Source organism: Anser anser (genome assembly GCF_964211835.1).
Source record: "Anser anser genome assembly, chromosome: 1".
Taxonomy (NCBI): Eukaryota; Metazoa; Chordata; class Aves; order Anseriformes; family Anatidae; genus Anser; species Anser anser.
In genome coordinates, this window is record NC_139720.1 from 37818101 (window position 1) to 37843520 (window position 25420).

The following is a 25420-nucleotide window of genomic DNA, read 5'->3' on the forward strand; positions in this document are numbered from 1 at the left end:
CTCTAGCAAACCCTCCTGCCTCCCAAACCTCTCGTCTTAGTGCCCATCACCGATCTCCTTTCCACAGCCATAGGCACCATCGGCTGTATGAAGGCACATGCACAGCAAGCAGAGCTCCCAAGAAAGGGCTAAAAGGAAGCCTACGAGGTTTGAGGAAGGAATGGCTGAGAAAAGATGGTCTGTACAAACCACTTGTGGCTCACTGTAGTGAACCTTTCATACCACTTTTCCCAGCGCTTCCAGCACTCTCTTCTTTTTCAGTCCAAACCTGCTGCTACCGCATCTACAACCAGGCTTGAAGTTAAGGCTGCATGCTAATTTATATTACTGAATATTTTATACCCAATCTTATTCCATATGTAAACCACAGAACATTAAAAGACGGCTACGATGTTTGTCTAAAATAACAGCATAATGTAAATGAATCAGAAGTCTTCTGATACCAGGATACACGGAAAGTGCTCTGCAGAGCATCTGAATGGAAATATTTTCTAGAAACAGCAGAGGGGGATGTTAGCACAACTGGCTTTGAACCAGAATTTAACTGTATCTGTAATTGCCTTTTAACTCAATGCCATACTAAACTCCTACATTAGCTAAAGATGCACCTTCATTTCATTACCGCGCTGGCCGTTTTTCTGGCTAGTTTGAAAGCTTTATTTCATCAATTCTTTATACCCAAGGACAGTTAAATTCAGCGCTGATTAACTATTTTGACCATTCAATATTTTTTCAAGTCTAAAGCAGAAGAGTTCCCGTAACTGGAATTCTGCTAAATTATTAGCTAAACTTGAGCAATATACAGTGAAACATACTTTAGGTAGTAATCATTTACTTAGGCACACCAGAAGGGTTTTTTTATTTGCACAGTGGAAATACAATAAAGAAAAGCATCAGTGATAAGAGTATTAAAATATAAATCTATCCACCTTCAAAATGAAGATGAACGAGATTAAATAGAAAATACGAACAGGCATAAACTGCTAACAAATCTGTATTCTAACTGGCATTAAACCCATCAGAGCAAAACCATTACCACCGTTCAGTTGCAATAAAGACGAGCCTGCGTGGTGCAGCTCGTGACACAACCTTTATGCAGGACGAAAGGAGAGAAAATCTTTGCACTTCCTGACGTGTACAGATTAGACCCTTTTTAAAGTTTCCCCATCTGTAAAAGCATCTGGTACATTTTGACAACCGCCTTCCAACCTATTTCTGTGACTGCTCAGCCACACAGACAGATTCCTGACACGGAGAAATATGACCACAGCTTTAAGTAATGACTGTGTTCACCGAGGAGAGAGACAAGATCTAGCTTCTCGCAGCCGAAATACCTGCTCCCACTTCAGTCACTATTTTTATTACGTCATGTGCCTGCGATCAGCCTCCCGCTCCGGGCAGGATTCACTCGCACGAAGCAGGACTTCTGAAGCAGACCTCCACCTCCGACACGAGAGCACGATGATACTTTTGCACAGAGCAAACAAAACCCCCTCATTTTTAGCGCTGGGGGCATTCCTGCTCCCAGCAGGACAGCTCTCTCCCCAGCAAGGCGGCAATGCAAAGTCAACGTCCTACTTCGTGGTTTGTCCACGCGCTGTCGTGCACCCAGCGAGCCACAAACCGGCGATGGAAGGGGACAGGCATACCTGGAAGTTCCCACACGCAAGTGGGGCACCAACCAGCCTTCCTCCCCTCTGACGTGCAGGCTGACTGAAAGGCAGTGGCACAACAACCTCCGACGGTGGAAGCCCTCTTTGTGGAAGGACAAAGTTCCCCTTCCAGCAGCGTACGCGGTTCTGAAGAGGGACCAGCCACTACCCACCTTCTGCTCCTGACAGCATGACCCCGAAATTAGGATTAGGGGCAGGGTAGAGAAGTGGGGTCCCCACGCCAGCCCCCCGGACCCACTCAGCACAGAAGGGGCGACCGCTGTCCCCCAAAGCACGCGTGGGTCCCTCGGCTCCACCGTGCCCCGGCAGGGGGTCGCCTCCTCCCCCGACCCCGGCCCCGCTCGCCCCCACGGGGGGCTCGGCGGCACGGGGGGGGTCCGTCGGAGCCCCACGCGGGGAAGTTTCACGAAGTCACCCCCGGGCGGCCGACCCGGGGGCGGCGGCGGCACCGCGGAGAAAAGTTAGTTGTCGCCGCCGGGGCGGCACGGCACAGCCCGGCACGGCACAGCCCGGCACGGCACAGCCCGGCACGGCACAGCCCGGCACGGCACAGCCCGGCACGGCACAGCCCGGCACGGCCCCCGCCGGCGGCCCTGGCTCTCTCCCCACAAGATGGAAGGCGTGAGGTCGCCCGTCTCCGCGGGGCGCCCGCCGTCGAGCCGGGGGCAGCGGGCAGCGGCAGCCCCCCGCCCTCCCTCCTCCCTCCCTCCCTCCTTCATTCCCTTCCTTCCTTTCTTCCCCTTCCTCCCTCCCTCCCTCCCCTGGGCGCTCACCCCGCTCCTGCTCGGCTTGCAGGCAGATGGGGATGTTCCTCTTCCAGCCCGGCATGGCTCCGCGCGTCCTCCTCAGCGCTGCGGCGGCGGCAGGGGGCTCATGGCAGGGCGCGGCGGCGGCCACCGGCGGCTCCTGGGGGGGGCGGGCGGCCGCGGAGGGGCGGCGGCCTCGCCGCGAAAGGGAGGGAGGGAGGGGAAGGAGGCGGTGGAGCCGGACGGATTGGGGGGGGGGGGAAAGGAGCGGGGAGGGCTCGCCCCGGTTCAGCCGGGGACAGGCGAGGGGCGAGAGGAGGAGGGATTGTGGGAGGGGGAGGCGCGGAGGGACGGCCGGCCCCCGAATGGAGGAGCCGCGGGCGGCCCCGGCAGGTGGGGCCGGCAAGGAGGGAGGGAGGGAGCCGCCAGGTGGGGGGGGGGGAGGCCCCGCTCCGTGTCCCCAGTCCTTGTCCCCGCTCCTTGTTCCTGCTCCTTGTCCCCGCTCCAGGCGCGGGTGGGAGCCCCGCTGCCGCTTTCACCATCTGGTCACTTGTTGGAGGGACCGAGGGGTTGGGGGGGGGGCCCTTCCCCTCCGCGGGGCTCCCAAAATGTCGGGCAGGGCGTACGCGGGCACTCGTGGAACAGCACCGACAGCCCCTGGATCACACAGAATCACAGAGTCATTGAGGTTGGAAAAGCCATCCAGGATCATCTGGTCCAACCATTTCCATGCCACCAATGTCACCCACCATGTCCCTGAGCACCACCTCCAGCCTTTCCTTGAACACCCCCAGGGAAAGTGACTCCACCACCTCCCTGGGCAACCCGTCCCAGTGCCTGACTGCTCTTCTGAGAAGAAATGTCTCCTCATTTCCAACCTGAACCTCCCCTGGCACAACTTGAGGCCCACCCAGAACCTGCACCACACAGGACTGAGGCTGCTGTTGTGACAGGGCAGGTTTCTGGCATCATTCTGGCCGGTGCCTTACAACCCTTTGACCAAAAGACCTCAACTCTCACCATCAAAATTGTTTCTTACATAGCCATGTCCTAATAGCGGGCTAATGCTACAGCAATTAAATATTCCTTTTATTTTTTTTATTTTTTTTAAAGCTACTATAAAATTCAAAGTCTCGGGTTTGAATTTTATTTCAAAATAATGATAGCAGCATAAATGAAGCCTAATTATTTTTTCCAAGGCACTTCTGGGGGTGGACTGCTATATGAGCTTCACTGTGCGTACCGGTTATGTTGTGACTATTTCTGCATTGCCTGTCATTTCCTCGTATTTATAGAAATTAAGTAATTTTACATGGTCAAACAACTATCCGCCAGCCCTTCATTCAGATGAAAATTTGAAGGGTTTCCTGACTTTAATTTCTGTTGTAAACTTGACGACAGTTTCCTGACACAGCATTTTTCCGTGTTGACTTGGTGCCAGTGCATAAAGCAAATGTGCGTCTTGGTACTCGTGAAAACCTCTTCATTAAAATCCCACCGATGAGAGCTGCAGCGACTGGCTTTTCTTTGATTGCGCTTAGGCCGAGGTTTCAGCAGCAGCAGTGCTGTATTCGTGTGTGGCAGGGGCATCGAGCAGGGCCGGTGTGATCCATGTCCTCGATATGGCACATCCTGGGCTCCTGCTGAATTTTGGAGTATACCACACTGAGTTTGTTTTGCTGTCTGTGAGAGCACAGCTGATAACCAATCAAAACAAAAAGCAGTGGCACAATGTTACCAAACTGAAAGCATTTTAACAACTTAGAGCTGGCAGGCTGAGTTTTTGACAGGTCTGACACGTGGATGTTTCGTCTCGTTACTGCGGGTGCTAAGTTTGGATTTATTGCAGCCTTGAACCATAGCCTTGTCTTCAAAAAGAGACATATTTACAGTCATATTCTTCTTTTCATATCCTTTTACTTTAAAAATGTTATTTTTCTCATTGGTATTTCTACAGAAAAAAATGTGAGTGTGCCTGCGAATGTCTCAGCGCTCTAAAATAGAGATCTCCAGCCAGATGCGTTGCTCGCAGGGCAAAGCTTCCAGAAGATGCCTTTGGGGCGTGCTGGCAGAGAGCTGCGCTGCCCAAGGCAGATGCAAAGGAAACAGGGCTGGGAATTGAGCTTGCAGTGCCCTGCAGCTGCTCAGCACTGCAAGCACCCACACGAGGAGGGCTGAAAACTGTCCCAAGGGTTTCTGGAGTATACGCAGCAAGGAGACGGTTTTTGAGGCAGTGAAGTGGTTTAGAAGCTGTGTTGCTTTAGAAGCTGCATTATAAAAATGTGCTCTGACACTTATTCTCCTAACCCATGCCATTTCTTACAGCAAACTTGGGCTTTAAAGTATTATGGAATGAAATAAAACTTCAGATGATTGTGTGTCATCCGTGTCCTAAATCTTACCTACTGCCTCTGATGTCCAGCTTTTACTCCTAGCCTTTCCATTATGAACAAAAAAAATACAAACATTGAGCCTTAACACTGTAGTTCAGATCCTCCAATCGACTTCTTGCCAGCATCGGAGTTGTGCAAAATTGCAGGTCAAAGGAATAAAGCAGTAGATTGCCCTACTCTCCAGTCCCCAACAAGCCATTTTCTAGCTATTTTTTTATATTGCCATCACTTTTAAAGTGAGTAAACATTCTCTAGGACTGAATGTGGGATTCTTCAGGGTCCTGCAGGAGCCATAAAATTCCAGCTGCTGTTCTGAATTTGCTCCAGAAATGTGTTTCAAAATGAGGGATAAACTCTACTTTTTCTAAATATTGCTGGCTTTTCAAGAATAAGCATACTACATGTTAAATAGCTAGCAATATTCACATCATTGAGTGGAGTATGTATGCTTCTTTTATGCAAGACCTTGCAGATAAATCCTTTTAAGCAATGACACTCTGTAATTCCCCATTTCTGTGCTACAGGAAAAGCTTGCATGGGTGCCTGGCTCAAGTTAATTTAATTGCATTCTGTTACTCACATGAGCTGTTTCACACTGAACAACTGCTTCTGCATATCCCAATGCTAGTAATGGAAGAAGGCGGTCACCTGATTTAGATGTGCGTTTAATGGTGAATACATCACACCAGTAGCATATAAACTTCCTGCTGGCTCTTTTCTGTCTACAGCTTTTTCCCTCGGAGGATTTTAAAGGAGTCGAATCTTGATTTTCAAGGAGACAGCCGTTCTTCTCACCTGACACTGCAGCATGGATGTCATCTGAAGCACATGTAACAGCACACTGGAATTAAACAGCAAAAGAAGTATAATGTTCCCAAGGAAAGGTTTTGTACTGTGAAACATTCTAAAGAGGAGATTCAATTTTTTTTTGTTTGTTTGTTTTATTTCTTGTTCTTATTTTTTCCCTAAAAGCTAGGTAGGAGAAATATACAGATGGGTCAAACTGAAGGTTGGAGGACTGGAAAGTTTCTCAGTAACTGCAAATGTTTGCCAATAATTACCTCTAAATTACAAGAGATGCCTGAGCTTTTAGGTCTTTAAACTTTTTTTTTTTTTCTTAGTGACTGACAGTCACTATCCATGTTCATACACATATTTGTGGTTACAAAGAGCTTGAGAAAGTGCTAAGAGTCTGAAATGACCTTTTAAAATAACTGTGGTAATAACAAAAGATTGCAGCTTCTACAGGTTTTGGTCATCCAAGCCCCAGAAATGTCCATATTGTTCTGAACAGATGAAAAATTCTGGAGCCTACCACACTGTCCTCGGCTCTGTAGTATTTACCTGCATCATCTGAGAGGAAAGGGAGGTGGCTTTTGGTCCTTTTAAATGGACTGATCACCAATGCATACCTGAGACTGACACATTTCTGCAGAGGGTTACATAAATGCGTATAAGTCACATTAAAATGTGATGTAATTTCATTAAAAATGTGATACCAATCTTGTCAGAACCGAGCACTGGGCAAAACGGAGATGCATGCTGTACTGCGTTATCTTCCCCACACGCTGCCCTTGTGTTTCCTCTTTCTTTATTTTCCTTTTATGAAAAAGGTGCTTCATCTCGAAAGCTGTCACGTTACTGAACACCAGATCAAAAAATTCCTAGATGAGACACGAGCATACCAACAATTGATTTTTTAGATGCATTTTAACACTTCTATTAACACATGCTTGCAAAAGGCAGTAAGGCATTCTGCCACAGACCTGCGGCCATTGGCTGCCAGCCTCACTGGGGATAGCCTCCCTACACAGAGCAGAGGATGTTTCCTTCTGCCTGCTCTTTCTGTGGCCCCAGGACTTCGATGTTGGCACAGCGGCAGACTTCAGCAGGAGAGGAGGAAGCCTGAGCCTGGCCCGAAGAAGGGTAGGGCTCAGGCTACCTGGGCTGTCAGTCCCAGGCTGGTTTGGGAATCAGACGGGTGCACCCACGCAATTAGCTCTGGCAAGCTGGCAGGGATTCTGTCTAGGCTCACTGTCAGAAAATTAGGTACCTAGATGATGGTTGGTGTGAGTTTTGGTAGACACAGCCTTACAAATAACCGTAAGGCTAGGTGGGACTTTTATGGGCTGTAGCTGTGGTTTTAGGAATCTGTTTTCTAACTGTTGCCCATGTTATGTGTCTGCATGCCTTTGGATTTAGCCATCAGGCCACTTCATGTTGTGAGGAGACAGGACAAATTTCAAAATTTCCTTTAAAAGCGAAAATTTACCGTCATTTATAAGTTCCTCAGATCCTTGAACAAGAAGATCAAGCTTTCAGTTAGAAGGAGACAATCTGTAGAGTTGTGGTCCTGCCAACATCCTTGCACCAAACAGGCACACAGATGACATGGGCTGGCAGACTTCCAGGTGCTACTTCCCTTTTCCTTTGTCTGTAACCTTCCCCAAAACAAAAGAGACACCATTTCCACCATACTGAGGCTTCAAGTGCTAGAGTGATTCAGGTATCCAAGTCCCAAATTTTATTTTTCATGTGCTGCTAAAATAAGATATTCCAAGTAGTCCTTTTAAGTGTGTTGTTTGCACAAAAATTAGTTTTGTAAATCAATTGCAATGGGCTACAGAATTACCAATGTAATACTAACAATCATTACACAAATACTAACAATCCAACTTGCTGCCTTTTTTAATATTGAAGTATAAACAAAATCAGAGTATTACCTAGAAGGAGACTTAAAAATTGGAATTATTTAAAACTTTGTTCTTTGCAAAAGGTGTCTCTGACAACTAAAAACAGATTTAAGGAAAACCGTACAAGAGTATCTGAGGGTACCTAATGATTTTTGATGTAACTTAAGCCCTAACCAATACATTCACATTAGCAATGTGTCTAAATTACTGACAGTACTAAAGATCCATAAAAGACCTCACATACGGACATATGCAGGCATTCCCATCTCTGGCAATGAGGCTGTTGTGTTTTCTCTGTTGTAAGTCCCAGCCTTGGCAAACTGATTTGCATTTAACCAATGTATCTTTTGCATGTGTCCTGTTCCAGGAAAAATACTATCAGTCACACAGCAGTTGATGTTGGAAGGTACCTCTGGAAATCATCCAGTCCAACCACCCTGCTCAAAGCAGGATCAACCAGAGCAGGTTGCCCAGGACTGTGCCTGGTCAGGCTTTGAGCATCTTCCAGGATGGAGACTCCACAACCTGTCCAGGCAGCCTGTGCCAGTGTTCCTCCACCCTTACGGTAAGAAAAAGAGATTTGTTATTTATGCTTAAACTGAATTTCCTGCATTTCACTTGGAGCCCATTGTCCCTTGTCCTGTCACTGGGCACTACTGTGAAGTGTTTGGCCCCGTCCTCTTTACTCCCCCGCCTCACGTATTTAAATTTTTATTTTTTAATTTTTTTAAAAAATTATTTTTTAAATTTATTTTTAATTTAAATTTAAATATTATTAGGTGGATGAGATCCGCCCTGAGCCTTCTCTTCCCTGTGCTGAACAGCCTGCCAGCCTCACCCCCTGTATGTGAGGTGTTCCAAGCCCATAATCATCTTTGTGGCCCTCTCCAGCATGTCCATGCCTCTTTTGTACTGTGGGTTGTTCCTCCCCATAGCAGGACTCTGCACTTCTCCTTGCTGAACTTCATGAGGCTCCTGTCAGCCCATTTCTCCATCCTCTCGAGATTCCTCTGAGTGAAGAACAACCCCCTGGTGTATCAGCCACCCCTACCAGTTTCTGCAGACTTGCTGAGGGTGCACACTGTCCTATCGTCCAGGTCGTTAAAGACGTTAACAGTAAGGGCCTCGGTATCAGCCCCTGGGGTATCGGTCACCAGTGCCTGGCCCCCAGCTGGACGTGGTGCCCCTGGTCCCAGCCCTCTGCACCCCCGGCCCAGGCTCACCACACCACTCGTTGCTGTAACTCGGCGCTCTGACGCTTTCATTTCTCAAGCATGGTTCTCAGCACAGTCAAGCTGTTCTACAGCGAGGAGATAAGGCCCGCAGCAGGAGAGGAATTCGTTTTGGGGAACATCTCGGTGAGTTAAAAGCTCAGGATCGGCGTGCGTGAAATAATGGACTGTGAGGCACCCCAGAATGAGGATGACTTAGGAAAATGCTAAAGAACATCTGGGCCTGTAGAAATCAAATCTAGGCTGTGACAACTGCCATTCATTGTATTTATTGATGCAGGTATTACAGGGAACGATTTCTGATTTCATTGTGACCAATGAGAATGTTATTGTCGAGGATACTGTGTGTAGTGGAATTGGATTTGCTTCCATTTCTTTAGGGACAAGTCACGTATTTTCTGTCTCCCATTGTCTTCCATGATCCGAGGCAGATTCCAGGAAGGGACAGGGAAAATGAGAGGGAAAATGAGAGAGAGAGAGAGAGAGCAGACACATATGTAGATAAGAGCTATGGGTAACCTGAGCATGTTTTTTTTTTGCAAGTGCTGCTCTCCGTAGAGTCAGAGTCACACTGGTAGAATGACTTGGATTTATACCAAACATATAATTAGTGTGCTGTCACAGACTGCATTGCCTGTAAGCCACAGTGGCTGCAGAGAGAGGCAAACTTCAGCAATCTGATTTTTCTTGGGGTGCTCGTTCCTCCTGCTCTCTGTACACAGCCCGGGTGCAGGCAGAGAGCTTTTGAGGGTGTCAGTCCTGCTGCCAGCAGTCGTGTGCTCCTCGTTCACAGCCTGTCAGCGTGCACTCTCCAGAAAACACAGTACCGGAGAACAGCCCATGCAAAATAAACTCAGTTTGGCCCCTGAAATTCCCAAGGTGGATACACCTTCTTCAATTCCTTTCCTGCATGTTTCATTTTGATGCTTGTCTGTGTTGAATTCTGATAAATGTATTTACTTACTTTTTCTGGCAAGCGACCTGCAGACATGAATACTATTAATGACACTCAGCACACTTTGGGAAGCCCATTATCGGAAAACCAGCTGCTATTTCAGGCACATTAGTTATACCCATTATCCACACACAAGCCACAGGATTGATTGTCTTACACATCCCCACTAGCTGAGAAGTAATGACTCGCTGGTGCTGAACCAGCCATGAACTTACAGCAATTAGGTGTAGCCAGCTCTGTGGGGCAACTGGTTCCACTGCAGAGCATAAATGTCCCACGCCTGGAGGCTCAGGGCAAGCTCATGAAACAGATTTGCTTCCTGGAGCCACAGCTGATCATCCCAGGTTTCCATGCTGGTATGATCGCGCCCCTCCTGAACACACCTTGCACCAAAAGTGCTAATTTTTGTGGGACCCAGAGCAATTGCAGCGTGGGGGAATTCCCATTGCTGCTAGTGTTATCTTCTCTGAGCTCTACCACTCAAAAAGTAGCGCAGGTTTCCAGCATCTCACAGAACATCTGCCTGCTGTATGAGCTCTGAGCTAACACAGAGGGCAGCTGGAATGAGCAGCAGTGAGATGGAAAGAAGGAAAACAGCCAGTGCGCAGTCTCTGGAGTGTCTCGAGTAAGGCTATTGCTGAGTTAAAGCCATTAACACTTAAAAGGGACAGAAAAGATGGACTCAGTTTTACACAATAATCCAAGAAATACTTCCTAAAATGGATCCAAGCTTTGACACAATACACACCCCAACATCCCTAAAGCCAAATCTTTGGAATTGAGACTGAGAGAGCTGGAACTGTTCAGCCTGGAGAAGAGAAGACTCAGTGGGGATCCTAACAATGTCTATAAATATCTGAAGGGAGGGTGCAAAGAAATGGAGCCAGGCTCTTTTCAGTGGTGCCCAGTGCCAGGAAGAGGCAAAGGGCGCAAACTGGAGCAGAGGAGGTTTCTGTGCTGTGCAGATGCCTGAGCCATGGCCCAGGTTGCCCAGAGAGGCTGTGGGGTCTCCTTCTTGGAGATCTTCAAAAGCCACCTGAGCCATCCTGGGATTCTTTGAGAATAGCTCTCAAAAGGTAAGAGCGGGCTCTGCACTAGAGGTGTGAAGAGCTTGGTATTGTGCCAGCAGAAGCAGGTGAGCTGGAATGCGAAAACACATGGCAATGTAGACATCCTCCAAGTGTCTTTTGAGAATGGGACCACAGCTGCCTTAGATGTGTTTACAATTTCTAAGTTGCCCCAAATCTTAGAGAAAAGGTTTTTAATTTCTACATACCATAACAAACAGCCATAAAGCTGATTCTCAAGTAGGTTACCCATCAGCAAAAATGTTGTTCACACTGATTTTTTTGAAATGTAGATTAAATATAGTCTTTTTAAGGGAATTCTGTATAATTAATGCAAATTTATGTGAATTATACTATTCTCTGCAATTCCTACAATATACAGAACCCTTAGCTGATCAGAGGGAAGCTTTTCTTAAGGTATTTGAGGTAATGTAATGATCTTAGAGAATGTGTTTATAACCCTTGCACCAGACCAAGAAGAAAACCTGAAATTATACTTTAAAACAGAAATGACTGTTCTCTTACATAAATTGTTTAAATCATTCAAATAACGTTAGGATTGGAGAGTCTATTGATCATTGGACTCGTGATAAGTATTTTATCATGAGTCTTCTACAAAGAAGACATGCAGTTTAGTGTTAATTATTACTATCAATCAGTGCTAACAGCCCCAGTCCAGAAGAGGATGTGCAACAAACCACGACTTCAATCATATGATTAGTGAAAAGTGCTTTTCCGGATTAGGAAATCCAACAAATTCTGTGTAAAGCAATACTCACAGTTACATTCAGAGATTCATACACTTACCTGAAAAAAAAGAAAAAGGAAATGTATGGTACAGAGTTTACCAATACAAAATATCCATCTTCTGAGTATATTATGTATATTTCTCCTTTGAGCTATGGTAAGATGTAGTTTCTGGATAATAAACACAATCCATTTATAAACCCTTTTGTTCTTAAGATAGATAATGGTACACACCTTGTCTTAACCAGCCTGCGTAAAGTAGTACCACTTCAGAGCTAAACCTAGCAGTATCTTTCAACTTTATTGTAAAGTTTCAACATTTCATGAAGTCTGTTTCTTCAGACTTAGGAGGTGCAAAAAAAGTCACACAAATATTCATTTCCTTCGTAAAATGAATCAATTGCACTATTTTCTATATAAACATTGTCCTGTTTTCTTATAAACACATGCAAGTTGAACAAAGATTTATAAGAATCACTCGGTAGTCAGAACTTGTGTGGAGGAACACCTTTAATAAAAAACATGAAGATCCTGTGCTTTACTTAAATAAGCAAAAGACTTTCATGTACTCTTTTCCTTAAATTTGGTTGACTGTAATTTACTTGCTGATCAGACCACTCCGAAAAGAAATATTGGATTTCTACAGCACTTCTAAGTCTTTTTTTTAATTTGACCAAAGTATGTAATCCTCCAATTACACTTGGGAAACATCTATTTTTGCATCCACTATATTTTACTTCCAGTATATTTAATTGCAATACATTTGTTAAGGGTTACATTTAAGGGTCTTAAATGCCTGTTCCTTTAGCGCTGGCTTGGATAATAAAACATTTAGCTGTTAATATCAAGACTTTGAACATTCAGGTATTCAAACAGACTTGCACCCATGCAAGCCTATTAAAGTTAACTGTACAGAGAAAACTGATGGATCAATCCCCTGTTACCCAGTTAAGATCTGATTATTTTTAGCTTACTTCTTGATTTTTAAATAAGTAGTGGGAATGCTAATTCTGCTGTTTCTTGTCTTGAACATTTAGGTGCCTCTCTTCATTCTTTATTTTATAATTAGTATGATCACTTGTTTACCTTTGCAAATGAGATCCAAAGCAGCTCACAAACGACTGCTGTAACTGTTCACAGTCACTAAAAGTTCAAAATTGTGATCTTACCATTTATAGGGAGTATATTTCAAATTTGTCTTTTTTTTTTTTTTTTGACATGAAGGATAGGAAAACAAACTTAGAACTAAAAGTAGCTGTTGCCATGACAGAGTCGAAATGTTTAGCGGAAAAAATACCACCAACAACATTAAAATAGCAATATGCTTTTGAGAAACTTGAACAGTTAGGGGCTACTTGGTTGTTTCTCAGTGGAGGCTGCGTCCTGCAAGGAGCCGGGTGCTCTCAGTTCCCTTTGAGAAAGAGCAGGTGGAGGCTGCCCAGCCTCTTTCAGTGCTGGAAACCTTATTAAGGGTTGGTTGGTTGGCTTGTTTAGTATAATAGTGCCTAGAAAATGAAGAAATGCAGGATAATGATAATCAAGTAACATGTGCCTGTCAGAGAAAATGGCACCTCTATGGCAGCCAATGCAAACACGTCACTTTGAACTTTCTCTCATATAATATAATAAGGAGATTGATATCAAATAATGTTTTAATAAAACTCCCTAGCTAGTAATTTTCACTGTGAAACAAATTGAGGGTAGCACAACATTATGCTACCTGGGAAAGAGCTTTTTATTTTCCAGCCTATTCATTGCTTTCTCTCCTATGAGGCTCCTGTACAAAAATACCATAAACTCTATCAAAGCCTTTGTAACAACAAAGACTGACTGGGGAAAAAAAAAAAAAAAAAAGGCCTTTGATGCACATTTGTGACCCATCGAACAGATTACAGACACCAAAACACTGTAATGGTACTGTCTCAACAATGGAGCAAAGAAGATGAAACTTCACAAACAAGGGGATCTGCTGCTTTATAATGCAATAAAGCGTCTCATTGAATGAAGTCTAATAGGACCAGCTCAGAAACTGCAGCTAACCCTTTGCGGCTATGGGTAGATCCACCAGTTAGCTATTAAGCAATTCAAACGCAATGTTTCAGTCTACTCCAGTGACTCCCTGGCTGGTGTCTTACTGGGCATTTTCTGGGGGAAAACACTCTTCTCAAGTCCAGATTTACCAAAGCAATAGCCTCTGAGACCTCTGAAACAAATCTAACGTTACAGTTCACCACACAAGGCCTCTGAGGAGGGGAATATGAGGTTGCTGGCTGCCTCTGAATTCAGCAAGAGCAGAGGATGTTGACCCTAGCCCTGGTCTGTGAGGGCAGCAGCCACCTCCTGCTGTAGCAGCCACTGCCAGGACTATGTGATAGTGATCTGTGGTACAGATTTCTTGATTTCACACAGGATCAAAATCTACAGAAACCAATAAGGGAATTGCTTGTTTCCATGCCTCTCCCCAGGAGACTTCTACCAATGACATTTGGACGTTAGTTTTCAAATAGGAGCAGCACCTCTGTCAAACTCCTGCACACCAGCTACTGTACTTAGACATATAGAGAGCATTTGTGAGTAAATAATCACTGCTCAAATCAAATGCAGAAGGATTACAAAGGATATTGCTGCCCGTGTTTAAAAACAGAGCACACAAGCTCGCTATAAATTTCTGGAGGCTTTGCAAAGCTGAGGTTTTTGGATTTGCTTTACTGTGACTGAAACAACAAATCTTTAAGGTGCTGCTGCAAAAACACTGGTCGCAATTGCCAATTCACACAGGAACTGTAACTGTATGAAAGATAAAAAGTGAACAAGCTGCCATGATAAAGCAAATTTAGTACAGTGAGTGTTCAGAGTACATCTTATTCCATCTTTTTCTTTGCCGCGTGCATCATGTTTTCTTTGTGGTAGCTTACACCAGTTGTGACTTCTGCTTTTGGATAAAAGGCAGCTGGCAAAAAGCAATTGCCTGTGTAGTATACGTGCAGTTCTGATGACTCTTATGTCATGAACATGCAATTGTGCTTGTTTCAAGACGAGAAAGATGACACTTGTTTTCCTTTGCTCACAGGGATGGCATCTCCCTTTGGTGCTCTGTGGGAGGAGAAGCAGCTCCCTAGGGGATCCAGGACTGGGAGGTTACTGAAGGAAAGTCTTCTAGGGACCAGATGGGGTGGGATGGGGGGGAGAGGGGTTGACGGGATTTCTTACAGCCCAGGAGCTCTCTGCTGGCCTGTGAGCAGGCCTTGAGGGAAAATCTCACACTGCAAAAAGGCACTTGGCAGGCAAAACAGGGAACCTGTTTGCAAACCCTTGCACCAACATTTTGTCTTAGCCAGCAGCTTGCTATTTGAAAAAGTTTACAGCTGCAGTTTCTGTTGAAACAAAATACTATATTTAAAAGCTGAAAGCCATTTTGGTGCATTTGGATGGTCTCCTCCAAGAGGAGATGAAGATGGATTCACCGTAGGCTTCTGGCCACTTTGGGGTCTTGTTATAAATGGGAAAGGTAACGCAGATATCCAGAAATTCTCTAGAAAATGCTCCAAGTCTTGGGATGCATAATAAAATAAAATAAATTAGAAAACAGATATTTATGTAAAACATCTTGGAAAACTGTTGTTGCTGGCATTTTAGTTCTGGAGGTTTAATTTCCCTCCTATAATACAGTTTATTTCAGACTATTTTGTTACTATTTATTTGCCAAACTTGCAAATCTCGTCTGGTCTCAGAGAAAGAAAAACAAGAAGGCTGTTCTAATGAATGATGAATTATAAGCCCAAAGTGATTACAATTTGTTTGTGGATCTGTATATATTGCTATTGAACAGCTGGAAACCAATAAGAATGATAATTTTCCTAAGTCAGTGCATGAATATACAGGATGTTTCTCCATAGATTGCTGAAATATCAAGAGTACATAATCACACTGGGGAAAATAAATCTTACTTGTATGCTCTACATGAGCTGCTGACATGCTTTTCTCCATGCCAGAAAAATTTAAGGAAAACAGAGCAAAGAAAGAGCATTTGCTGGGAAATTATTTTGTATTCTGCAAAGTGTCAACAAATGTGTTCCTCCTTCAACAACAGGAAACATCCACTCGCAAATCTTGAAATGAATACTGATATTGTCTTTCACCTATTTCAGAACAAGCACAGCCTACATACCGGACCTATTCTACAAATAGAATTTAAATGTAAGAAATATATATAAGTAAATACATGCCCCATAACTGTAGGCACACTTGAATTTTCCATATTCTTTAAACGATAAGGAGCTTTTCTGTAGTGAACAATAGGTTAATGTCAGCAATGCAGAGTTTAGATGTTTCAGAGCCTGCGATTTTCATGTCTGAGCATGTTCTGCAATACTTGAATTTGTAAAGTGCTTTTATAGAGAAAATTGAAGTGATTCCATGTGCAAAACAAGTGTCTAAAAATTGGTCTTAATATCATAGCTAAGAAAATGAAGGCCCCCCAAAATGCTGCCCTGTAACCCTCTGTGTCTGTAGTCCACAAACAGTGTGATCTGCCATAAATTCCTGTACATCAAAGCAATGCTAGCACTGGAGCTCTGTGTGGATTTCCTTTGGAAAGAATTGTGACTACAGGCTCAGTGTCACCTGTGTTTGTCAAACCCCAAACTTCTGCTCCTTGCTCTTGTGCAGATATTTACACCAATGTAAATTATACACAATGAAAATAAATGCAACGTTCATCAATTACAGTTTGCAGGTAGAGAACTATGCAATAGACACGATCAAGAAAAGTGAGTTCATAAAGAAAAAAAGTGTGGAATCTTTATTTTATTTAAAATAGAAAGGTTAACTGCTGTTTAATTATAGTTTTAAATTTAATTTTTAATTTGTTAAATTATATTTTGTTCTATGGCAGATTCACTTCCAACCATCTTGATTAGCAGTTCTTACCCATACTGAGGTTATGGGAATGTTTTTGGATTAACAGCTCCATCAAGGCATCTGACTACTGCCTTCGTTACTGATTTTAGCACTCAGAGCAGAAGAAATTATGGCTGAGAATATTTAAAATATGTCAGTGCTTAATATATTACTCGAATAAATAATTCCTCCTAAAATTGCACATTTATATACATACCACATCATACCTTGAAAATGGAATCTGACTTGTTTTAAAGTTATTTACAGTTTCTCCGTGTTTCCAAGTTACAATTTATTACTTCAGATACAATGATAACTTTGTAAGTAAGTAATGCCCTTAATTCACGTATACAGTCGGAGGCTAGCTCTCTGAAGAGCAATGTACTGAATTTGCCTCTGAGGTTGCTTCTTTCGGAAGCTGTATCACATCTGATACAGGCAACATGAATTGCCACTCCTAAGGATGAAAATGAATGCCCAGAATATACTGATCCCTCTTGGCTAAGAGCCACGCTTTCAATTTATCAGGCATCCTTTTCACTAATGGGTTAACCCTTATAGACAGCTAATGTTCACTCTGCTTCTGCTGGAATACATTTAAGATAAAATATTTATACTACTCCATTGGAATGAGCATTAAAAAGACAAGATCGTTCAAAATGATGGTCTAAAAGAGGAGTAAAAAAAAAATTAGAACCAAAAATAGGCTAATAAAACCTTTTTAAAAAAAATGCAGATATTCAAGGGGAAAAAAGGAGGATTTTTTAATCTCTGACATTGATACAGCAGATTTGATATCACTGGTCAGCAACAAGCTAGAGCATGCTGACAAGTAGAAAGCGACTCGTGACAGTCTGCATGGATTTAAAAGGGTAGATCATGGTCAGCAAAATGGATTTTGTAAGGAGACAGAAGAAATTATGAATGTGTGTGCAGACGGTTTGGCTCTCCCTGTCTTCCTTCTCAGCTCTTGTATATGCATGCATACAAATCAAAAGATGAATTGACTCTTAGCCTGTGTAATTTTGCTGGTAAAAGTATTTAGAGAAATGCAGTCACCGGGAGGAGCAGGACAGACTCGGGCTGTGTGGCTGCACCCTCCTGCGAAGAGGGAACACTCCTTGCTGAGAGATACCACAGCCCGAAGGTAGACCCCAGATAATCAGTGGCCACCTCTCCACGCTGCTGTGCCTGGAGGACCCCGAATGGATGTGTCTGTGTGGTCTCCGCTACCTGCCCAGCTGACAGGGACCACACACAAGCCCAGAGCTGCACAGAGCTGCTTCCTAATGAACTTTGAACAAGAGAGTTTTTCTTGTAACGTCAAATTGGCAAAAGTCTTCTACAGGATTAAAATGTCTGTTCACTGTCCATAGCCCTACCCTGGCCATTATCTGTCTTCGCTTGCCTTGTGGGATAAATAGAGTGGGAAAATGGGACGGTCTTGGGCAAAGCTGGACCCTCCTGCACAACTTACCATCTGTAGGAAAAGGAAACCCTGCACCCACACCTGGCTGATCGTCACTGATCTCTGCTCCTGCAGTCTGGGGACTCACACGTCTGCCTAACCCCAAGGCTCTGCTCTTCGAGAAGCCCTAAGCCCTGTACGTGGGATGTCCCACTGCCACAGGACAGTGCAAGTAAGCAGCAGCAACAGGAGATTGCTTTCAGTTCCTGCTATTTTCCATTTCTGGCATGAATTTACAAATGTGGATATGAAATTGAAGGAAATAAAGTAGTGTTTTTTTTTGTTTGTTTTATTTGTTTGTTTTTTCAGCAAGTAACAGTGGCGTAAAACTCAGTGCTGCCCTCATGCACAAATCAGGGGTTTTGACATATAAATTAGGCTTAATGTCCCTCACCCTGTTAATGGTTTCCAACTTACCATGTCTCCCAAACCAGAATGCTGTTCTGACTTTTTCTCCCTTGAGTTTTTGTTAGTATGAAAGAGAGAAGCCAATGAAAGATATTCCCATTTGGGGTAACACTGGCGTGGGGGGAGCAGGAGAAAGGATCGTGTAAATAAAATGCAAAACAAGCAATACATAGCAGGTGGGTATGATAGATAGCTGCAAGTGGCTCATGAAAGGCCCACCCTTTCCAAACCGTTAGTGACTTCTGCAAAACACGGGTATTGATTTTCTAATTGAATAGGTGCAATAATGTGATTAATACAAAATCTATACGCTTACAAGTAAACCAACACACTAGCTAAGGCAACAGCTGTGCTAACTGGAAACTCTGGAAAAAAGTTTTTCTAATCCACTTTAGCATCATCATCAAAACAAAAGATTATTAACTTAATGATAGCCATATGTTGAGCAACACTCCTCTGTCTCCTCCAGAAACAGAAACTTGAAAGGATAAGCAAGAGGGGTGGTTTCATGGCCACAAGCCGGATAGCTTGTGGATGGTTTTGTCTTCTAACCAGAAAGGTAAGGAATAAATACGGGTAGAGAGAATAGTGGAAAAGCAGTAGTGTGGCAAATATAAGGTGAAATAATTAAGCTGATAGTAATTATTGTGTAAGCCTTAAGCTGTGATTTAATCAGATATCACAACATAAGCGGGATTGGGCTGCCTTGGTACTTAAGGGGGAAAACCCATATGCTATTGGAAACCCAGCTGATGATTCAATAGTTGTAAGTCTCTCTTCTGACTCACAGATGACAGCATGAGTTCAAGAGGGACTTGGATATATTTACTACAAATTAGCATAATAAAGTCTTATTTTCAGAGAGGATACTAATAATCTTGTCTACCACAGCACTGCAGTTTTATAGGAATATGTTATTTTTCACACCTCGTCTTAAACTTTCTGTAGTATCTATTGAAATGTTAAGTAGCAGTTGTATGTCATGTCAGAAACGTTTCCCACTTCAGGGCTGAGTAAAGTGATTCTCACATAAACGCCACAAGCTTTACACACTTAACACGCAAATAGTACTTTTTAAGGCTGATGGGACTCCTTCTGTGAGACAGCAGCTAGGTTTTACCCAGGGTTTATGCAGCCGTGGTGAAAATCTCTTAGGCAGACACTGAACAGCTGGGCCATGCATCAATAAGTCACGCACAAACTGCATTCTCTTGGCTGGCAAATGAGCTGCATGGGAGTGAGATTCACCCTCAGAGCCTAACATCCCCTGGGAACCACTCCAATAAAGTTTTTGTGTAAGTATATAAGTATTAATACTGTTAGAGCAATGTGAATGACCAGTTAGTGAAGTAAGTATAATTAGAGACAACCAGACATAATGGAAGAATGTTTTGTGGGAATGTAGACTAAAAGTCTTGGGTGGAGCATAATGCACTGTTACGCTGAAGAAGAGGTAATAATTCATTTTACATTCAGGAGATAATGTGCTGGAGGGGGAATAAATGGACCACATCAGTTAAGTCTGCTACACAAAGTAAGGAATTTCAAAAATCTCCTGGAAATAGTGCTGAATCAGTTAACAACACTTAGCAGAACACTGGTTGTGGCTGGGAAAGATTACTTAAATATATACATATTTCTATGAACATAGATTTTAAAAAAATATATTTAAATGTATTGGTAGTGAATGTGACATCATCAGGCATTAGTGCATCCAGACATTAGAGTGGTGGCAAATGTCTGTGTCTAAAAATGACTTAGAGAATATGTTAAAGTTTGTAGAGTTTGGTACCAGAGCAATTAAGTCTGTTTTAAATATCTGTATTATTAAAGAGAATTAGAGTCAGATGACCTGAAGAAAAGAAGAGGAGAACCTCATGTCTGAAATTTCTCTGTAGGCTTGCGCTTAGACATGAAGGCCAGGTTCCTGCCACATAACAAAACACCTGAGTCACAGCAAACCTAAGCTAGCAAGTCCCCAGGCTGTACCCCAAGGCAGCGCAGACGCGGCAGTTCAAGGCTCAGGGCAGTTCTGACGTGTCTGCAGAGGATGTTAGCTCAGGGCAGTGCCATGCCGGTGCAGATACACGTTTCCAGATCTGAACGGCTTCTCTGTGTTTCTGCATGATAGGCTCTTGTGTTTCCTCGTCAGATTAACTCTAGCAAAGCCCCTTTGGATGTCTATGAGTGATGGTGTACATATGGCCAGAAATCTGTCTTGTCACAAGATGAGCCTTGCTGCTATTTCTTACCCATTTCTTTGAAAGTAAATTGTGCGAAAGGGAAATGTAAATGTATTGTCAAATGTTATTCAAGGTAGTCAACATATACTTTCCAATTCTTTCCAATTTAGGATAAATAATTCTAAATATATCTGTGACAGAGCTTATTTTTATATTTTTATCTTTCCTAACAATTAGGCAAGTTAATAGTCGTTTGCCAGCTATCTCAATAACACTGAAGTCACCGAAGAATGACGCTGGTCCAGTCTTAGGGTGCTGCACTCTGTACTTGGTGTAGGCTCCGAGGAATGAGGGGGGCAGAAAAAAAAAAAAAAAAAAAAAAAACACATACACAAAACAAACAAAAAAATGTCAAAAATGGCTAATAAGTCTCACCAAATCTTTAGGGCCAACCTGCCTTAGGGATGCCTCTAACTTGCAACAGCCAGTCCATGCAGATTTGCTCACGTTCAATTTATACTCAGCTGCCTTAAGACTCGTCTGTTTTCCAGAGCAATGGTTATATGCTTGGAGTGCTCTAAATCTGCGTGTTTCACAACCAAATTCCTTGGCTGCATTTTTGTAGTCTTCCTATTGAACGCAGTCCTACTACAGCTACTCCAGAAACTCTCCAGAACCACTGGTACAGGGCAGACCCAATGTGGTGCAAAGTGCTAAAAGTGGGGGCCCAATGGTGAGTCTCATGGAGGAATCCAGCTCCAGATTATCAACCCTAAATGTAGACGCCCACATGTGAGTGTCCACAGGTGAGCCACACGTCTCACTTGGTAATGAACAGAGTCAGAGAGCTCCAAGAAAGCAATGCAGCCCATTTCAGAGCAGCGGGCTAGAAAGCTGCTAAACAGAGGTGGATGATGCTAAGAGACAGGAGCGCATCTCTCCTGGCCTTCCACTGCTTCTCTGGGAGAACACCACTCTGGCTAATGATTAATGGTTGGACCTGGTGATCTTAGAGACCTTTTCCAACCTAAATAATTCTATGATATGAGTCTCCTGTAGATCCTGCTTCTTACCTACCATCATGGTGTGGATGCCTCAAAACATCTTCACGTAGTTCTGCGTGGGCAGCTCGCCCAAGCCTCCCTGCATGGGCCAGCTGGAATGCTCTCCAGTCCCCTGCACTGACTGGCATGGCCTTTATCTCCACTGCCCATAACAAGCACTTCAAACCCACATATAGGCATCCATTTACAGACATGTATGTTTGGGTATCTTAGTTCTGAAGTAAACAACATCCTCGGTGGTTTCAGCACAGAAAGGATTAAGCGTACAACCCCCAAGATGCTTATTTGTGAAACGCTTGGAGCCCCCAGTTCAAGAAAGGTACTTGGCGTTTCTGAACTAAATGAATGTGGCAACTATTTTCCCAACAGATAACTGCAGGGTTTAGCTGCTAAGTTCTTTCAAATCCAGAAGACACTGGCAAATAAACACTTTTTTTTTTTTCTCTCTTCACACAGAAGATGTGGCATAAGCAGGACCTTAAAACAAAGGAGAAGCTGGAAAAGATTTGGGGCAGAAGGAGAAATTGTGTTATGATGGCTGCACAAGCAAATGCTTCACAGCTGAAATTAGTATGAACTAAAGGCTACAATAAGTGAAACAGATTCACAGAAAGTGCAGGCTTCATCAGCATGTTTCTTCTTTCCCATCCTTTGAAGCCTGCCAATATTGTGGAAAGTGGCCAGAGTAGAATGGAAGCAGTCTGTATTTATAAGCCTAATAAGCAAGCATAAGACTTTGGGACTAATTTAAGAGAGTGATGGGAAAAAATGTGCCAAAACCAGTTCTCAACCGCTTCACAGCATCATTGTTTTAGAAACTGGAAGATTCATCTTTCTGCTTGGTGCGTAAATAAAGGTATCAGCAAAATGCAGGCCATTACAGGCATGTGAATATCATGACCACTATCATCCTTTACCCACAATATTGGAAAGTGGCTATTTTATCCAGATAATATACCCACAGGCAATATTGCTTTCTCGTACATCAGTCTGAGCAGATAAGAGAGCTCCTTTCCATTTGGTACAGAGACTTCCACAAATGTCTAAAAATGATAAGAATGTATATTTATATATTTCCTTTCCAGTAGTAAGGTTCAAAATATAAACTACCAATCTTGTGTAGATTTGGGTGAGGCTTTGCTGGAACATAATCACACCAGAAGACTGTGTCAGTAATGTACACAGTAAGATATAAGAACGGCGATTTTTCATTCCACTTAAAGGCAGAATAATGTATTTTCTGTTCGAGCAGTACCACATCTTTTTTAACTATACATCGCCATTTCATAGCTCCCTCTAAATTAAGAGGAATTTCTAAATAAAGATGCATACAAGAAAACTGGCCATCGAGGTAAACAAAAACAAATATGCCTGAGATTGGCAGGAGTATTAATTTTGGTAACATTGAGATGTGATGCAGAAAAGCTACTGGCAACAATTCCAACCTTGACAGATTTAATAGCACATAGCAGTCATTGAGATTAGAAGCCACAGAGAATGAGGAAGCAATAGCTGCTAAAGAAGAAGCTCAGCGATTTTTAGAGTGGTCAGCAGTTCAAGCACCTTCACTTATCAAGAAATTCAGATCATGTAACCACATTTTTGATTTTCTGAAATCATTCCTGTATGAAAAGGCAAGCTGTTTTTTATTAATATTTATTTATTTATTATTATTATTTTATTAATGTCACATTTCAAGAAGGCAGGAGAAGTGGAAATTAAAGGTTTTTACATCTAGCTAAGCTCTATTAGGGTGCACACAACCAATAGATTGAATCCTATATTTGGTTAAGTTCTTTCATTTTCACTGAAAAGATTTAAAATGCAGTCTTTTATCTTTAAACAATTCTCATTATCTCTTTTTTTTTTTTTTAATTATTACAATTAACTAAAATGTTCCAGGAACTTTTTTTCTTTTCCAAAAAAGGACAAAGTTTTGTTTTCAAAAGGAACTTGGATCCAAAATGACCCAAAAGATTCCTGATATTTTGTAATAAAATGGGAGGTGTTATGCAAAGAGTGGGTAATGTCTGGATTTCTCAGTCATTTGCCAACTTTTTAAAGAAGGAAAAGAATAATGTGTAAACTATGCAAACATGATTTAAAAAATACTCTCCAAATGCCTTGTAGTATATCTGATTAATTTAATGTACAGTTTCAATGGTGTTTTCAGTAGCTGATGGCACATTCTATATTAAGGCAGAATAGAGGTAGATTAATATGGAAGTCAAGGATTTTCATTTGATTGCCATTCAGTTCTGTTGAGTTGAAGAGAACTCCGAATTTTTTTCATGTCCTTACTATTAAGAGACCAACTATAATCATGTCCAAGGGTATATTTTGCATTTAGATATTTAGCCCCCTTTTTCTTTCTTTCTTTCTTTCTTTCTTTCCTTTATGTTTCTTCGAGAGCAATTTTTCTATTTTCTTCTTACTAATAAGGAATGAATTAGTCTAGATAAAATCAAATCCATTTTAGACAGAAAAAGTCAAAATGTGATTCTCAGGGTAGAAAGTTCTTCTACTGATTTCTATTATTAGTTGAGAGTGTTTCACTTGTCAGTCATTTGTAGGCAATCTTATGCAAAAGCACTTACCAGTAAAACCCACTGATGTAGTGGGCCACTGGCACAAAACACACCAGGGTCAATTCATACCTCCCGTGCATTTCATACAGCTATTTACACTACAGCAGATTGAGTGTAAATGCTGTTATTCTGATATGCAGTTATTCTTCATGGCTATTAATAGCTGATAAAAGTCAAGCTTCAGAGCTTAAACTATCTACCAAAATAGATGTGTCATGATGCTGATCTTTTCCCTGGGTATCTTTGGGTGAGAAAATACAGTATTCAGCTTCCATCACTCGATCGATCCAGCACGGAAAATCTGACTGAGTCAAGATTTACCTTATCAACTAAATGATCAGAGAGAAAATTGAGCCAACAGCTTGATCAGTCATTCTGTAAGCTTAACAGATTGCATTTGAGAATAGGCTTTGTGTATTGCATCTGTAAGTAATGTATAAACTAAGACACTGGAGGAAAAGAGTTCTTCTAGATCGCTGTGAGAGCTGCTTTCAGAGATAAATGCATACAGATATCAAATGACGTCAACAGGAAGAGAGGTTAAAAAAAGTATGAAATCTGTTCAAGGAGAAAAATCAAAATATGGTACACCTGTAATCACATTTTGTCATAAAACATGACAAGAACCCTTTATCGCTTCTGCAGGGGGGACACTCCTGCAAACAAATCATGATTTATTAGGGGGAAAAAAAATTGAATCATGAACAAGAATTAATGAAATACCCCTTGTTAATTTGGGGTCTTTATTTTTCTGGACTGTCGTGTTCTGAGAAAATACTGGGAGCCTAGAGCACAGGCAGCAGTATACAGAGATCCTTCACCTTGAACTCTGTTTGTGACACCAGTCACTACTCACTGGTGACCAAGGACCACTAGCCCCTAAAGACCCCCCTGTGACCTATATGGAATGACTTGGGTGGTCTCAGCCCAGTATCCAGACAAAAAAAACCTCTACTACCACACATTAGATGCAAATCACAAAGCCCACCAGCATTTTTGGCTGTGAAGCCGAGAATATGCCAAGCCATGGCAGAGTATTTTCTCCTTGCTTCCAGATTAGCTTTGAGACAAGGCAGCATATGGAAGCTTGCTTGGTTGCAGCAGCCTCTGCCTGCTCCACGAATCCCTGCCAACTGACTGGGACTACACGTCTATCACCAGCTCTGAAATTCACATAACACCAAATGTATATTGTGCATTTCACCTACTCCAGAGCTGGAGCCTCTAACTTCCAGCAGCACAGATATCAGGCTTCCTCTTCCGTTTGGAGTAAACATCCATTTCTGCTCATGTAGCCTTCAAAT

At 42.8% G+C, this 25420-nt stretch overlaps 1 protein-coding gene across 7 annotated transcripts in view; it reads right to left on the reverse strand.

Annotated features, from left to right (window-relative positions):
* GRIP1 (glutamate receptor interacting protein 1) overlaps positions 1-2658 on the reverse strand; it is a 325281-nt gene extending 322623 nt beyond the window's left edge. For 3 of the 7 annotated variants that reach the window (XM_083819272.1, XM_083819268.1, XM_083819289.1), the window contains exon 1: positions 2447-2657. In XM_083819272.1, the coding sequence (XP_083675398.1) occupies positions 2447-2501 (55 nt within the window). In that variant the 5' untranslated portion in view covers positions 2502-2657. Of the gene's footprint in view, positions 1-2446 lie in introns of all 7 variants that reach the window. The other 4 variants (XM_083819276.1, XM_083819271.1, XM_083819279.1 and 1 more) reach the window with 3 other exon arrangements.
* Between the last annotated feature and the right edge of the window lie 22762 nt (positions 2659-25420).